Below are 18,227 nucleotides of genomic sequence, written 5' to 3' on the forward strand. Positions count from 1 at the left end.
TTTTAACTTAAGTCTGGGGTAGGTAAGGGAAATGTCGTATTTGCCCCTAGCATGTATCTGTCTAATCCTGTGAGCTTTAAGTATCTTGAGTGTTATTTTCTTGGTTGAAAGGCAAGGTATAAATTGAATAAGTAATAAATCTCCAATTTCTCTGGGACTATGACTTTACATTTTTAATGTTCCTAATTGTAGGGCATTTCATCTGACTTTACTTTAGTCGCATGGAGTGTTACTCACATTATTAATTCCAGCCTAGCTGAAAAAGGTTGACACCCTTGTGTAATACAAGTGTTATGTTCACATTTAGAATGGGTGTGAGGTGAAAGCAAAATAGACAAATACACATGGATATGTTAAGTACTATGTGTTTACACAGTTATAAGGAGCGATTAAAAATGCTGGGTGTGCCCTTACATGATTCAGAGGCAAAGTTCAAGTGTGTATGTGTGTGTGTGAGAGAGAGAGAGGAAGAGGGAGAGAGGTGAGGAGATTTAGTAGGAAAAATTATTTGGAATGTAGGCAATTGCTATAATGTACTTATTTCATTTCTATACCTCCCAATGGCCAGTGGGCAGTTTATAACACCTCTGTGTGTGCATTAACTAGAATGAACTTGGCAGTTTTCCATGAAATTTCACTTCCTATTAATTGATCTATTTATCTTCCTCCCCAAGTATTTGATTACCTTTTATCTAATTAATTCTTTCAGCAGGTTTATGTGTGTTTGTTTTTATATCCTTTGTCAAGAACATACTCAGTTAAACGATGCAAGGATGGTGAAATCAATGTGTTTGTTGTGGTCTTGAAGCTCAAAGTAAGCTTGTCTGGTTTCTGGATGATCAACTTGAAATAATCTGTGCAGGTTGTTCTTAATTCTTCAGAGGAACATTAGATATAAATGACATAAATTTGAGTGAGGGGAACCTTTGCATAACTGGTTCTGCGACTAAGCCTTTCAAAGTATTTTGATAATTAATGGGCTGCGTAAATGAAAGAAAGATGTGTGAAGAAATTGGAGATAGGTGTGTCATGCCGACAGGGATCTGGGATAATATTCAGCTCCTTAACTACTGAAAGTTCAAAATCCACATATGGATGAGCACACTAGATTTCAGATTGAATCAGATGCATCATACATTGTAGCACTGGAAAAATCCTTATGTGCTTATACTTTTCAATATCTTTAGGCTGAGCTTTTCTGGAATTGTGAGATCTTTCTTACATGGTGGGACAAAGGAGTGTCATGATCTTCCTATCAAAACATTTGCTTCCCCTTTTTTATTTTTTGAGGTTTCTCTTATGTATTCTGATGGTTGCAGGAATGATTTGGTGATACAAGACTATAGTGCTTTTGAATGCATTTTATAGTACACACTGACATTGGATAATAGATTTGGCTGACCACTGAAGAGGCAGATCTCCTGGCACAATTTTGTACTCCCTAGTGGCAGCCTTTATTCACTTGTACTTTTATAGTCCATTACTCAGTGTGGAAATAATGTAATTATAGTCCAGGGCCTTTTGAATGTCTCCAGGAGAATGAGAAAGTCTTAACCTAGCCAGAAACCTGTTCAGCTGCTTTCTGTATGGCCCAGAATAACCTGTGCGGGCCTCAAGAAGCTGCCAGTCTGAACGTGCTGCATGGTCACTTCTAACATTCTCCTCCTCCTCGATGGAACAGTCCACTGTCACATCTGTGTGGAAGACATGGATATTGGGAAAGCACCAAAGGTGTCTAGCTGCTAACTCCTACGTTTCATTAGCAGTATCAGGGCTTATGGAAATGTCAGTAGCACTTTCCCAGAACACCCATCCTGCTAGCAAGTGCTTTTGATGTTGTGCTTTGGTTGCTAGCTGGGCCCTTCCCAGTGAATTAGCCACCATTTGCAGTTACAGTGGTACTTCGGCTCATGAAAGCCTTGGTTCACGAACAAATCGGGTCATGAACAAAAATTTCATTAAAATTTGATGTGGTTTGCGAACTCCATATTGGGTGGCGACCAAGATCGCAGCCATCCCCGCCCCCCCAGTGGAGAGATGGCCACGATCACAGTTGCTTTTATGCAGGGAAGGCGTGCGTGATTAGAGGCACGCTCCTGCAGTAAAGATGGGCGCAATCTCGGCCATCCCCCCTCCGCAACCAGCTCGATTGCAGCCATCTCCCCACCCCACCCCCGAGTGGGGAGATGGCTGCGATCGTGCTGGGGGTGGAGGGGGGAGATGGCCAAGATGGTGTCCATCTCTCCCTCCCCCAGTGTGCCCATGATCACGCCCGTCTCTCCCCCCCCCCAGCACGCCGGGATGACAGGCGCATGCAGGGATGACAAGCGCGATCTCGGTCATGCTGGGGGGGCGGGGATGGTTGTGCTTGTGCTTGGGGTGTGGGGGAGGGGAGATGGCCACCATCTTTGTTGTCACTTTGCTTCACATTTTTCTGATTGAAAAAATGGTTACCGAATGGATTAACCTTATTTACATTGAACCTTATGGGGAAATTTAACTTGGCTCATGACCAATTTGGATTACGACCTGATTCCTGGAACGGATTAAGTTTGTGAGCCAAGGTACCACTGTACCATGAAACAGGAATGTTGTATTATAGTTGATTGTCCTGATTTTGTTTATGACAAGAAATGGGAAGTTTAGGAAGCTGAAAGCCAGCATGGTGTAATAGACAGTGTAATTGAATCAGATTGAGAGATTGGCCTTTAACTCCGTGCTTAACTGGGAAACTCAGTAAATGGGCATGAGAGTCACTACCTTTTAGCCTAACCTGTTGGAGTTTCTGGTGAAGATAAAATAACATAATCTCAAAAATGCTGTCCTGAGCTACTTAGAAGAAAAATGAGAAACAAATGTTATCGGAGTTCTATTATTCTTTCAGCTTTCTTAGAAGTGACATTTAGGTTTGAAGAACATTTAAGGAAAGGGTTCTTCCCTTTCCTTTGCATTACTCTCTTAGAAAAGTAAAACCATATTTGAACTATAATAGATGTATTTTGTAGCGTGTGAACTTGAGCATTGGAATCAAAGAACATCTGGAGCCTGTGAGAGTTAGTAAGTCTCAAATGAGTCCAGTCTGTGTGCTGTGGTTGTTTTGAATATTTTGATTCTGCAGTTCAACATAACTTATAAAAAGAAATGTTACCAGATAAAGCAGATTGAAAGTGTTGCTCCCATCCTGGTTCTTTCCTATACTGAATAAAAGCTATTTATAAAGCTCATGATAATATCAATATGAAGTGGCCTTTTTTCCTCCCGTTTCTCTCACTTTAAACCATTTCATTGTTTAAGAGCACTATCTTACGTGCATTTAGTTGGGAAAAAACCTTTTTTCCTGTGTAAATGTACATAGGATCATGCCTTAAGAGGATTCTTGAGTAATTGTTTTTAGAAAAGTTTACCATCTAGCTCCCTCATGTGCCATTTTTCTCGATAGAAAGGCAGTGTACAAATCAGATGAATCAAACAATCCACCAATAGCATCATGTTTCATAACAGTTAATTTCCTGAGGTCATCCAGTGTAGTTTAATTCTTAATGCTTTTCCTGCTTTGATGATCACAGAAAAATTATAATCAAGTTGGAAGATTACAGTTGACCCTAGAAAAAGAACTAAGTTTATTTCCTCAAATATTTAACATTTCTGCAGTTGCATTAAATTTACAACAACCAAGAATGTGAAGATTCTCCTAGAAATAAGCATTAAGAATCTGGTTTTACTTTGACTTGTAGAAGATACGTTGTCATTGAAAAATGCACCCTGAATGATTGCCAGTTTGAAGTAGTCTGGGAAATTTAGGTTTAAACCTTTGAAGTAACTCTTCATTCTTTCCTTTTTTCCAGATAACTTTTAAAACTGATACATATTTTATTTTCAAATTATGCTTGGTAAGTCAAATTTATACCTTGCAAGTAAACTACACTGAATAGAAAATACTGTATTTTTTCTTTATTTCTGGAGCAGTGATCTTTTAGGGGATAAGGTGGGATTGTTGATATAGTTGTAAGCCCACCAACTTCAGTCGTTTTCTCCTTCCTTTATGGCATGGCCAAGCCACCTAGTTCTGTTTGAAATACAAAAATCCTGTTTGAAATACAAAGATCCTGTTTGAAATACAAAGTTTTCTGAGGGAGTTTAGTGTCACATACAGTTATTGCCAGCAGTGTCAATTTGAAGATCCTCCACCAGTCATTTTACATATATGTAAATTGTATTTGTAGGTCTTAAAGGATTTCAGCTGATGTGGTTGCTACTGATTTGTTTTAAAATTCATACCTGTATTGAAGGAAATAACAGCTTTTCTTCTTCAGCACCTATTGTTGGAACTTAGAATTGAATGATGGTTATGTTGATAGATTTTCTGCTAATTCTGATTTATACTATTTGGTCATTTTGGTTAAATTTTTCATTATATCTCCTTATACTATTTGTACTACGTCTTGCTTCAGTATTAGAGCCACTCCTTTTCTGCTGAGTTTGTCACTTCCAGAGGAAAAGGAATATACTTGGTGTTTGTCTGATTGGAAAAGTACCACTCCAGTCTACTTTAGTTTGCTCACACTCAATTCTGTGATGTTCATTCTTTCCATTTCTTAATCTACTATTTCCAGTTTGCCCTGATTCATACTTCTCATGTTCCATGTCCCATGTATGTGTTGAGCAGCATTGGACTTTCCTTTCACTTCTGCATGTCACCCTCTAGACTTCCTTTCAGGTTTAATCTAGTAGCTTCATTAGTGACAGTGCTACTCATATTTGTCCCTTCCTCAGTGGCTAATAAAGTGCCTTCCATCCTGGGATTCTCATTTTCTAGCACTATCTCTTGTTTCATTTTGGATTGTTTCATCATAGGGTATGTGAAGAAAATTCAGAAGTGGTTTACCATTGCCTTCTTCTGTGCAGTACTAACCGGTGGTTAGCTCGAGTGTCACTGCTATTATCTGCAAAAGATCCTCTGCCAGTGTTTCCTTCATCTACCACTGCTGCCCCACAGCTGCCTTTCAGAGGTTTCTCCATCTTCATCACCATTAATGAGATCCATTCTCTTTTTGCTAATGTGACCATTCTTCCTGAAGAGGGTGGATGCATCTTAGTCCACTATCTTAGTTTTGACCATTTTGCCTTGGATGCTGCTACTAGGGTACTGGCCTAGTGAGACTACTCTGGTCTCCTTACAGTATTACTCTTTGCTTCTTTGACACACTCAAACCCCCTCACACATTATGGTGTGCATCCGAGAGGGAGTTTGTTTGATTAACTATCTAGAAATGGTCTTGCCAGAGAAATTAAGACATAATGCTTGTTACTTGCCTACATAAGGGCTGCTGTTCTTTTAATAATGAAGAACGGCTAGGACATGTGGATATTGCAGCAAATTTATGGTGCATTTTATTGCATCTTTAAAGATGAAGCTTTTGTTTAGACAAGTGGAACCTTCTACAAAATGGTGCATTTTGGAATCCTCCTTTTTACTGATCTTCTCAGTCAGAAGTGCTTCTCCACAGTACTCCATTACAATTGGCTGATTGTTGGAAGCAGAAAGTGTTCTTGGTAACGCTTAATTACTGTGGCAACAAGCAGTTGTTACTTTTGAGAACAAGACTGCAGAAAGTGCTGGTTTCCCTAGAACTGTCAGAATCCTTGACTTGGACATAATACTGTTCTGTCAGCCTGGTGCTGGTTCAGCAACATCCTTACATGAGTAGACTTGGCAAGTATTTAAATGCCACATTTTGTGTAATTGGTTGAGTTTCTGAATAGGATGCTCTTCTTTGTGTTCAAGGGTGTATACAGCAGTGGGGGATTTTATGCTGACATTCCCTTGCCTTTGTCTACTCCCTGCCAGGGTGTATTTGTGGAGGTGTTGTTTTGTTGTTGTTAAGGCTCTTGAAAGGACAATAAAGCACTTTGTAATCAGTTTAGGCCAGGGTAATGTGGAAAGAACCTTTTGTTCCAGTATTCCTGTAAAATTAGAATGGAAAAGGCACTTTGCTGTTAGAAGATATCGTTTATATTCTAATGTGGAAACAGTTTTAAATGTAGAATTTTTAAATTTTTAAATTCATGTATGAAGACAAGTTACAGTACTTTTATGAGTTTTTGGGCTCATTTCCCCCCTTTTTTCTGTTTATAGAGTCAGATAAAACAAAAAAGTAAAAATGCTTCCCCCCACTTTTTATTATTTGGGCCATTTCAATACTCGAGTTAGCACCCAGGTGGGAGCCCAAAGAGTTCTGTGTGTGAGCAAAAGGCACATGATAATTTATTTTAAAGAATACATTTTCAAGCCTGAATACCTTATGGCTGTCTGGAGTACTGATGGAGGGAAATCAAATGACTTATGCATATTGCAAGCCTACATAATTTGCAATAAAGTTGAGCTTACCAGCCTTTCAGGGTGGCCCTCTAAGGTCTTGCTAAACCTGATGTTCTCTGCAGATTTACTACTACTACTATTACTACTACATTTATACCCCACCTTTCTTCCTCTTGCAAAGAACCCAAGGCAGCTTCAAAGGTTCTCCTTCTCTCTATTTTATCCTCATGAGAACAACCCGGTGAGTTAGGTTATGCTGCAAGTCTGTGACTGGCCCCAAACTTGCATCTCCCAAATCCCAGTCCAGCGTTTTAAACACTATCCCAAACATGGTTTGTGTGCTAGGTGAAAAAAGAGCCTTGATATTGGATGTGCTGAAAGATCAGTTACTCTCACTTCTTTACACCCTTCAGCTTTTACCTTGTAGTAGGCATTCCATCAAGCTAGAATAGAAGAAGAGATGGGTGGTAGGATCATTCCATCAGCTGTGCTAAGAGAACAAACCCTTTGGGTCCATTTAATGTTCAACTGTTTCCATCATTACACATAAGAACTGTGTATTCTTTGTTTATTCCTAGTTGTTCAGAGTAGTATTCATGATGTGTTAGTTCCCCATGCCCATGTAGAATTCCTTGCTAGTGGATGTCAGGTAGTAGCCTTGTATTGGGCATCTGCTACAGGAACGTTCATCCCTGAATGACAAACCATAGCTTTGTTTAAAGTTTTTAAAGTTGTTTTTATTCCTTTGAATATTTATTCCTGTTTACTGTTCACCACTTAGGGATGTTACAGAGTGGTACATAGTGCAGGGTGGCCAGAGTTGCTCAACAGAAGAGCTACATACAGTAAATGTCAGATGTTTGAGAGCTGCAAGTAGGTTCTTGTGGGAACCTGCAGCAGTGAGCAGAGAGCCACAAAATAAGCTCAAAGAGCCACATGTAACTTGTGAGTCTTGGTTTGGCCACCTAATACAGAGTTTTTATATTTAAAAAATGCCAGAAGTGGCTGACAAAATTGCTTTGCTATTATGGAAATAATGTGACAGGCTCCCAGAAGCTTATCAGTCTCTACCCTTTGCTGCTTCCCTCAAAGTGTAAGAGATGCCTGTGCACCCATACTCTGGTTTGTGTTGAAATTTTCAGGATTTAGTCACTGCTGCCTTGGGATCTCTTTCTGTCTTCTGCTGGGATAAAGGGCCATACTGGGTCTGGAGAGGCTGGCGCCTGTCCAAGATATCCTGCCCTCTTAATACGGTAGCTCCAGGTGGTGGTACTGGGTAGGAATAGGACACAATTGGGGTGTTCTCTCTTCCTTTTCCCACCTACTACTTCCCATCCCATGAATCTGGCAGAGGAAGCTTTTTGTTTTGAGTCCCTTTTGCTGTTGCCCCAGAACCTCAAAAGGGACCACTGCTACCTCTTAGCCACTAGTAGTGCCTCTCTCTACCACTTGCCTTTGCATTCATATCTAAGTTAAATGAGCACACCACAATAAAACAAAGGAGTAGGTGCCATGGGCAGAGACAGTTCTAAGGATGGGTCATCCATGGAGAGCAGAGAGAAAGGAGAACTCATTAAGGTCACATTTCCAAGGATCCCAGAAAATCTAGAATTATATATATATCTTAAATGTATTTTGCTGATTGAAATGATGTTCTTCCTACAGCTATTAAACTGAAGGAAAGTCTGTTTTGTATACAGAAAATAACTTAATAAGTGGTAAAATACGTCAGCCTTCTAATTATGATTAATCTGTATAGTAAAATGTACCAAGATACTGTATAGGCACTTTAAATTTGCATTTATATAACTAAATGTGTGCATTGACTAATCAATCTGTCTTCCTCTTTATTTGCTGTAGGTTAAAGCAAGTTTAACCACTGAAATTTGGGGGCTCAAAGCAATGTTAATATATTTGGATGTGTGGCAAGATAAAGGCTTCTTAAAATGGATCGATTAAGACTTTGAAGAAGTCAGCAGTGATCGAACAACAGTGGTTTGTAAAAGAGTCGCATCTATAGACTGTTCAGCCCTATATTAAACAATCACAACTGGGGTCTCATGCAACCTCTGTATTTTCTGGAGAACATTCTCCAGAAGAGAGCTATAAAGTTAAAAGGCAGAGATGACTGTATTTTCTTCTGGAACTCACTAAGGACAAACACATTTTCCAATAATGACCAGCTTGAAACGGTCCCAGACTGAAAGGGCTGTTGCCACTGGAGTCTCAGATGGAACTCCTAAAGTCCATTCAGATGACTTTTATATGAGACGCTTTAGGTCACAGAATGGCAGCTTGGGATCTTCAGTGATGGCTCCAGTAGGCCCTCCACGCATTGAAGGCTCTCATCATATTACTTCTACTCCCGGGGTTCCTAAAATGGGGGTTAGGGCAAGGATTGCTGACTGGCCTCCAAGGAAGGAAAATGTCAAAGAAAACAGTCGATCAAGTCAAGAAATGGACACACCAACCTGTCTTGATAGTATGTCTGCAAAAAGTAGTCCTGGGAGTCAGGGGAGCTCTATTAACTTGAATGCTAGTGACTCTGTCATGTTAAAGAGTATCCAAAACACACTTAAAAACAAAACCAGACAATCTGAGAATCTAGATTCTAGGTTCCTCACACCTGATGGCTACCACAGTTCTCCTAGAAAAGCTCTTCGTAGAATAAGACAGCGTAGTAATAGTGACATTACCCTAAGTGAACTTGATATAGATAGCTTTGATGAATGTATCTCACCCAGTTATAAATCTGGACCATCGCTACACAGAGAATATGGCAGCACCTCATCAATAGATAAGCAGGGTACTTCAGGGGAAAGTTTTTTTGACCTATTAAAAGATTACAAAGATGAAAAATCAGATCAGAGAGTCTCAAGCACCAGCAAATTCAGTGGACTCCTTATAGCTAGTGGAAGTAAGGGTTCGGGATTTTCTTTGGATGTCATAGATGGACCCATAACTCAGAGAGAAAACCTCCAACTGTTTAAAGAAAGGGAGAAACCACTGAAGAGACGTTCAAAATCAGAGACAGGAGATTCTTCCATTTTTCGAAAGCTGCGTAATGCCAAAGGTGAAGGGGATCTCGGGAAGTCCTCAGACCTTGAGGACAGCAGATCAGAAGATAGTGTCAGGCCTTGGACTTGCCCAAAGTGCTTTGCCCATTATGATGTTCAGAGTATATTATTTGATTTAAATGAAGTGGCAGTTAACCGGCACAACGTTATTAAACGAAGGAATACAACTACTGGAGCTTCTGCTGCTGCAGTTGCATCATTAGCTTCTGGGCCATTGTCCCATTCTGCAAGTTTTAATTCCCCTATGGGCAGTACAGAAGACCTGAATTCCAAAGGAAGTCTCAATATGGACCAAGGAGATGATAAAAGCAATGATCTTGTCATGAGTTGCCCTTATTTTCGAAATGAGATTGGTGGGGAAGGAGAAAGAAAGATCAGCCTTTCAAAATCTAACTCTGGATCCTTCAGTGGCTGTGAAAGTGTCTCTTTTGAATCTACTCTTAGCTCTCATTGCACAAATGCAGGAGTGGCAGTGCTTGAAGTACCCAAGGAAAATCTAATGTTACACTTGGATAGAGTGAAAAGGTACATTGTTGAACATGTGGATCTCGGTGCATATTATTACCGGAAATTCTTCTATCAGAAAGGTGAGAAGGCATTAGCTGTCTTAAACTGCAATTCTTTGCTGTTGAATGAGGATTGGCAAATAAGTTTTAATGTGCAGAATACTAGTTAGAATTCCTATGTACACTTACAATGAATTCCGCAATATGATTTTTAATAATGAGCAGTTTTTAGATTATATAATAAAAGCAGAGCCTTCACAATCCAGGTACCCTCCAGATGTTTCAGACAGCAACTCCCAACAGTCCTCACTATTGGCAGCACTGCTTGGGGATAATGATTGCGGACAAAAACATCTGGAGAGCATGACCTTGGGGAAGATTGTTCTTACTCGTTTGGTCAAAAGACCATTACAAGAGAAACAAGGTAAAGGAAAGATTGGGCAATTTTTTTTTAGATTTTGGGGCAGGGGGAATCTCTGGAATGCTGCCAAACCATATCTCTCATCCCTAACTCATGTGTTACTTTTGTTCTTGAGAGAATGTGCCTCTGACTAATAATAACATGCTCACATTTAGAGCAAATGTGAGAATGTTTTATATGAACTTCTGAAACAGAAACCTATTATCAAGAAGGTGAAATATTGGTCCTTTTTCCTGAGATAATCCTTGCTTTCTTCCCCCATTCTTTTAATGCACAAGAACACTGGAACTACTTTGGGGCAGATGAAAACCTTGGTCCTGTAGCTGTCAGCATCCGAAGGGAGAAACCTGAAGAAATTAGAGAAAATGGTTCTCAGTACAACTACCGCATCATTTTCAGAACAAGTGAGGTAAGCAATGCATGAGCAATATAGAAACAAAAAAAAAACAAAACAAAACAAAAAAAACAAAACAAAAAAAACACCTGTATACTCCAGGAATTACTGCAAAGATTTAAATGTGGTTTAAACAGTAGTCTTTCTTATGTTTTGAATAGTCCCTATGTTACCTGTTATTTAAATGTACTAAAATAATTCCAGTAATGTTGTAGTATCTAGTCTGTTTTTAAAACTTCTTACAGTGAGGAATAAAAGAGGGACTAAAAATAAAAGATCTAATGTTGTTTAAATTTAATAGTTGCAGATCTAATGGTAGTGTCCAAACATGAAAGGATAATGGCTTTCAGTTAATGAACTGTTATGCAATGTTAGGGAGCTGTCAGCTGTATTGCATTATATAAAACCAAGGGAAGCTTTGTTCAAGACAGTGGGTGTTGTACTAAATTGTTCTCCATTTATACAATACTGGAATTGAAGATAAAATACAAACATGATGCAAATTCCATGATAGGGTTATAGTTACTATATATGTTTGAATTTCATTTAAAGGAAATGGAAACATACTTAGTAACTGTATATACTATCTAGTTCTTATTCTTTTCCCTTATATCTTAAAAGATATAAGGGAAAAGAATAAGAATGTGAAAAACATGGCATGAAGACTTGACATCCATTTGATGGATTTATTGACATCCACTTGAGATACAAGGAAGGACTACAGTGCTGTAAAAGCATTTGATACAGAGAAGGAGCAGGCAAAAGAGGAGGAAAATTAACAACACAGGCACTGAGGAAACAAATGATGCTTTGTTCACGCTTCTGGTAGACTAACCCTAAGTAGGGCAACAAGACATAGGTTAAACCAAATCATGGCTTAGCATTACGCATGAACTAGGTTTTATTTCTTCTGCTTGGAAAATGGCATTTATCAAGTTTACGTGGGTGACAGTGTGTAAAATTTGTTAAGAAAAAAGGCTGACTTGGAAGAAGAGGGAGGCACTCATGTAAGGTGATGTTGGTGGTAGGCAACAAAGGGAAAATCTAAAATGATCCAAAATAGAAGAAGTGCTGGAGACAGCTTAGATTCAGGCTTACCAACTTTACAGTGACTTATGCGGCCCATAAGGGACTGCAGGTGGTGCAGTGGTTTAAACCGCTGTGCTGCTGGGCTGGTTGATCGAAAGGTCGCCAGTTGGATCTGCACAACGGAGTGAGTTCCCGTTGCTCCGTCCCAGCTCCTGCCAACCTTGCAGTTGGAAAGCATGCAAATGCAAGTAGATAAAAAGGTATCCCTTCGGTGGGCAGGTAACAGCGTTCGGTGCACTTCGGTGTTTAGTCATGCCGGCCACATGACCACGGAGACTGTCTGCAGACAAACGCTGTCTGCGGACAAACGCTGGCTCCCTCAGCTAGGAAACGGAGATGAGCACCACCCCCTAGAGTCAGGCATGACTGGATGTATCATCAAGGGGAAACCTTTACCTTTACTATGTGGCACATACTTAAGTCTTACTTGACTTTAGTAGGATTCAAGTCTGTACATAGCTATGCTGAACTGGGACGTTAACTGCTAGCATTTGTTTTCTTCTTGCTTTAAGTGGTGCCCTGGTTGCAGATAATGTATACAGCTTTATTTGCATTGTGTCCCTTATGGGTTCAGAAATGCAAAGAAAGATAAATAAATGGCAGTTCTTATTATTATCCTTATGTTTTAGGAATTATCTATTTTATTTATTTAAAATTATTTTCAAATCCTCTCGAGGTGGAAAACAGGAAAAATACAAAAGCATTTATATAACAATAAATATACAGGAAGTACTGTAAAATGCTATAAAGCAGATTAAATCAATAAAACATATGGCCAGTTTTATGGGAAGACCAGTAAATAAGTGAGTCGTCAGAGTTCTTGAGGCCTGACAAATTTATGATAGAGGCAGATTCCAGTATGGTGGGACCCTCTTCTGCTCACCATTCTCTGCCCTTAGTGGTGGATAGCTGGAAAGTGCCTCGGTTGATGACCTCTGAGTGAGACTGTGCTAAGGTGGGGATCAATAAACCACAGTTCTTAATAGTACAGTTTTCTGTAGCAGCTATCACAGGAATCTCTTGCTGTTATTTATCAAGTCTCTATTCCCACCTCTTGCTGGGAATACTAATTGACTAACATAATCCTTTCCATTTTATTCACAGCTCCCTTTCAGGTTGGTTAGGCTGGCCCAGAATCACCCAGTGACTTAATGACTGAGTGGAGACTAGAAACTGGATCTCCCAAGTTCCAATCCAACACTCAAACCACCACACCATAGTGGCTTTCATTTTGACAAAAGCCGTCTAGTTTTAAAACATTTGGCTCTAAACATTTTAAAAATTAGTAAATTTGTTTCATTCTCCCACTTAGTACTGTTTCTTGATTTAAAATGTTTCAAATCTAGATTATTTTCAAACTGTGTTTGAAAAAAATCTCATCAGAAAGAAGCAGCTCATAAGAAGGCAAGCACATCTGCATCTCTACTTTCAGTAGGGAACATACTCAGCTGGATCACTGTTGCTTGTTCTGACTACATGTTGGCTTCTAAAATGTTTTTTCAGCTATACAACTACAATATGCATAACAACTTGGGCCAACTTTTAGGAATGGGTTTCTCCATAAGAGTTTTTCCATCTTTTAAAGGTCAATTCATGAAGGTTGATTCAGGAAGTTAAATTTGTGGGGGAAAGCAGAGATTTTTCTCAGTTGTTGCCCTCAGTCTGACAGAGAAGGCCTGCCTAAGTCCCAGTGTACAGATTTGAAACTCTTTTTTCTTAGGAAGACCTTTAGAAAATTACTGCAGTTGGGACGTATTGATTTTAGTATCCATTCTTAGTTTAAAAAATGTGTGTGTTATTTTCTTTGTTAATTAGATCTTGCTAACAGTTTTTAATTTTAATTGGCATATTTTGAAATGTAAATCCGTCTAAAGTGTTGTGTTACAGCTTGTGTTAAATTATATGTATGTGTGCTGGTCATAATGCTTTTGCAAAGGTTTTTCATAAATTTCAGTGAGGGGTAAAAGAAAACAAAATGCTAGTTTAGTGAAATAAGCTACAGTATAAAGAATACTTAATATATGCTGTGGTGTTTGACTGTTACCTCTTTTATAAAGATGGAATGCAAAATTACTCCAAGCATTGTGTTTGGGGATGAAAATTGTGTTTATACAGATATACAGTCATCATGAATTCACTTTCCACTTTTCCCCAACAAATGTAAAACTGGTCTGATTTACCTGTGAGCTCCAATTAATGGAATAAAAAAAGAACAATGCATTTTTTCCATTGTTTGACTGTATATCTGTTTGGGGAATTCATTCAAGTGAATTCATGATGACTGTATATCTGTTTTTCATAATTCTGAATATTAAAGGACTGGATCACCCATACTATGCATACTAAATGTGCACAAGTTCCTAACCACGAAAAGCAGGTGCATGACTTAGCTTTTTGTGATTTGCTTTTAGCACCTGAAGGCACCTTCAGATTAAAGACCTGAAACCAAGAATCTTCATTTTAACTCCTTTTTGAGTTTGTAACCTGCATTCCCTTGACCTCTCTTCCTCTGTCTTAGTATCTAGCTTTTGTTTCCTAGCTTACAACCCTAAGAGGTTCTGTCTTGGAGGATGCCATACCTTCAACCGCAAAGCACTGTACAGCCAGAGGGTTGCCCTTAAAAGAAGTCCTTGAACATGTGGTTCCTGAACTAAATATACAGTGTCTCAGGTTGGCCTTCAACACTCCTAAAGTGACAGAACAGCTTATGAAACTTGATGAACAAGGGGTAAGTTCTAAATAACATACTCTACTCTTTCAGTGAACCTTCATTAGAATATGATGCACTATATCCATCCTATCCGGAAATGTTAAAGAAAGCTACCATGTGTCTCTCAATACTACAGAATAAAGCAAATGTTTTGACTGAGATACCAGAATTAAATTGTGCTGTTGTTAAAAAAAAGAAAAGTAAAGAAGCAGCAAATTAGGCAAACTGAGGAATGCAACTTTTTAAACAGATTAGTATGTTTACATGTACATATTATCAGAGGTATGTTATTTTCTTCATAGTGAGCTAAAGAAATGTATGAATACATTGATAAAAAAAATTGTGCACTCCCTGTCATAACACATTAGGCACTGACAATCTATATTCTAACGATGTAATACATTATAACTTTAGATTCTTTATTCTTTGAAGGTTTTTGATACTTTTTTTCAACTATTGAGTGGAAATGTTTCCTAAACTAATAGAAAGTTGCACTTCCTTCTGTTGGGTTGTGTTTTATGTAGTTGCACAGTGGTTTGCTTCCCAACCTAGGCATTATTGGATGAAAATAACTATTGAATTCATTCTTGTTTCTGGCAAACATTGCTGTGGTCAATGATCTGCTTTGGGACGATGCTTCTGCTGGACCTCTCAGCAGCTTTTAGTACTATGAAGCGTAAAATCCTTTTGAACTGATTTAAATGGTTGAGTCTGTGGAGCATTACATTTTAATGGATCTGATCCTTCCCAAAAGGTTTGTCTCAAAAGATGGTGCTGTAGATTTCTGTTCTACCCCTACCTTGGCTGTTGGTTGCTGGATATCACAAGGTGCTTTCTTTTTTCCATGCTTGTTAACATGTATGTGAAATCACTAGATGAGACCATGCATAGATTTAAAGTGGCATTGGTATGCAGATTATACACTAATCTATCCCTCATTTCCATAATCTATTCCCAGAGAGGCAATAGCTTAGATGGATCAATGTCTGGTTTCAGTTCAGAGAAATAAAAAGGTTGGAATATATCTCAGATAAAATGGTGGTGCTGTTGGTTAGGAGATTTGGCAGTGAATAAAGATAGGCAGTGCTTGATGAGATTGCACTCTTGAAGGATCAATTATGCAGCTTGGAAGTGATCCTTTACCTGGATCTCTCTGGGTGTCCAGGTAGTGTTGGTAGGAAGAAGTGCTTTTCCTCTGCTTTGGTTGGTTTGCAGAGAAGGCAGACCTGGCCTTAGTTATCCAAGATACTTCCAAACCAGATTTCTTCAGGCTGCTGCTGCTGTTGTTCCTTTGGAGAGGATCCAAAACCTTCAAGGCTTTCACAATGCTGTTACTAAATTACTATCTGGAATTTGGAAAGCAAAGCATACATCATTTGCATTTGCTGACTACTTGTTTCAAGTCTCAGTTTTGAAGTCCTGGTTTTAGATTTTAGAGCCCTGGGTGGCTTATAGCCAGTTTACCCCAGGGAGACCATTTCTGTGTGAGCCTGAATGCTCATTACAATCTTCATCGAAAACTTTGATTGTGGCCTTACTTTTTCATGAGATGGGCATGTAATTGTGTAAGGGCCTCTTCATTGGTGGTGCTAAGATGGTGGAATGCCCTTCCCTTGGAGAACCCTCTGTCCATGCTCTCTACTGATAACTGAACATTTTCTCTTTCACCAAGCGGTTTGTTTGTTTTCTTCAGTTTTTTCTGCTTGACCTTTAAGCTGCTGCTTTGGATTTAGTTTTATCTGCTGCAGTTTCAAACTGATGATGGCACTTTATCTTTTAATTGTCCCACTGTTTTTCTTCCTGTGAGCTTTATGTGACTGTGAACAGAAAATCAGGATAAAAATGATACATCAGAATAAAGACAATTAAATTGTACAGAATATATGCAAGCTTTGTATATTTTCATACATTTTGAATATATGTATGAAATATATATTTCATATATTTTCTTTCAATTTCAAGAGCTAAATATGTCAATTATATGTTATATATAGCTGTTTGGACTGCAATTGCTTATCTGTATGGATTTCCTAATAATAGAGCCTTCAAAATGCCAAACCATGTCAGTTAAACTGGTCCCAATAAAAGAGTTTCTAGACTGCTGAAGAACTGGCAGCATGTGCATGCGTGTGTGTGTATGAAAGAGCCATCCTGATCACATTAAAAATTGGCTTTGATTTTTGTAATATCCATATCTCTCTCCATGCCTAACAGGGCTTGGCAGTCATTCAACTGGAGCGAACTGTCATTGTAATAAATTCCTTAATCTTTCTAAACACATTTCCCTAGTATTATTCATTCACGGGATCAGAAATACTAGGTGTTTCAGTGTATTTACAGGGGGACATACTGCTGCTGTAACTGCCACCAAAGTACGAGCTTAACTGTGTTCTACAAGAAATGAAATACAAAAGCTAGTTAGATTTAATTTCAGAGAAGTGATTGTTCTGATAGATAGTAAAAAGATACAAGAAATGCATTGGCTCATGGCAAAAAAATATTAGGAAAGATCTGCTAAGTAGACACTGAACTCTGACTGTGCCATATTTATTTAATGATAGTCTCTCCTCTTGAGAATTCTGGGATGGTGTCTGTAATGCAATGCAGGATTAAATAAAGCCTTTGAAATGGATAAGTTACATACATTCCCTTCTGCATCGAGCAAGTAAAAAGTCCTCTAACATAAGTTTTGGCTGAGGACTTCATTTCATTGCAGCTAGAACCTCAATGGCCTCAACATTCTGGTGGTACACATTTGTTTCGGAGAAAAAAAAATTGTTTGGTTACATCCTACTCCTTCTTGCCCCATATGCACCATCCCAGTAGAAACTACCATACTTTTTATGAGCCTATGCCTCAATATTTTGTGCTCTTAGCACAATGTATTTTTATACAGTTAACTCTTTTTCCTATCAAGATTAGAATCTGACATACCTCCCTAATATATTATACTTACTTGTGTATTGTAATAAGATTAATCATAAGCTTGAGAAACAGCAAACAATTTCAACAGCATGCCAAATCATCACAAGTAGAAAAATCCCCCCAATGATCCATTAGGTTCTCAAGGTGGCTTGGTATCCATAAACAGGGCAGTTCACCATGATTAATTATCTACAGTGCATTGCAGTATCATGCAAACCCAGGCTGAGTGGGTAGGTTGGACCACACACTCAGCTGACTGTCTGGAATGCTATTACACGCCGACGTTCTCAGTGTGTCTCATATGCTTGGATACTTCGTGGCCCTGAAGCCACCTCCTTCACCCTCAGTCATCCTGCAGTTATCTCAAAGAACCATGGAAACACCGAAGTTTCTACCTCCGACCACTGTCTCTTGACAGCACCGCCAGGGAGAGGGAAATGGGGACCCATTGCTTCAGCTTACTCTTGAGTTGGCTGAAGTGACGGATGCAACCTGCCACTGCTTCCAGCTGAAAGGTGCAGTCCCAGCAGTCGTGTAAGCCTCTTCCCTGCCACTAGCAAAGCAGCAGGCAGGCAGGGAGGATCCTGTCAGAGAGGAGCACATGGATGAGCAACCCCACTCTGACGGAATCTGAACCGTTGAAGTGTGACCATTGAGTCCTTCTGCCTGATCCTCAGATAATCTGCTATTAAGAATAATTTGTCATTAAGTTTCCATGTAATGTCACTTTTAAAAAGTTGTATTTGTGGAACAGTAGGATGAAACAGCAACAGTACATGCAGTACA

The 18,227-nt window shown here is 39.0% G+C and overlaps 1 protein-coding gene across 6 annotated transcripts in view; it reads left to right on the forward strand.

Moving 5' to 3' along the window:
* SIPA1L1 (signal induced proliferation associated 1 like 1) overlaps nucleotides 1-18,227 on the forward strand; it is a 174,481-nt gene that overhangs the window by 98,205 nt on the left and 58,049 nt on the right. For 4 of the 6 annotated variants that reach the window (XM_044435575.1, XM_044435574.1, XM_044435578.1 and 1 more), the window contains 4 exons: nucleotides 3,846-3,890; nucleotides 8,180-9,983; nucleotides 10,602-10,732; nucleotides 14,346-14,534. In XM_044435575.1, the coding sequence (XP_044291510.1) occupies nucleotides 8,495-9,983; nucleotides 10,602-10,732; nucleotides 14,346-14,534 (1,809 nt within the window). In that variant the 5' untranslated portion in view covers nucleotides 3,846-3,890; nucleotides 8,180-8,494. The remainder of the gene's footprint in view (nucleotides 1-3,845; nucleotides 3,891-8,179; nucleotides 9,984-10,601; nucleotides 10,733-14,345; nucleotides 14,535-18,227) is intronic. The other 2 variants (XM_044435576.1, XM_044435577.1) reach the window with 1 other exon arrangement.

The sequence above is a fragment of the Varanus komodoensis genome, unplaced genomic scaffold, assembly GCF_004798865.1.
Source record: "Varanus komodoensis strain SLA01 unplaced genomic scaffold, ASM479886v1 scaffold3, whole genome shotgun sequence".
In the NCBI taxonomy this organism is placed as follows: Eukaryota; Metazoa; Chordata; class Lepidosauria; order Squamata; family Varanidae; genus Varanus; species Varanus komodoensis.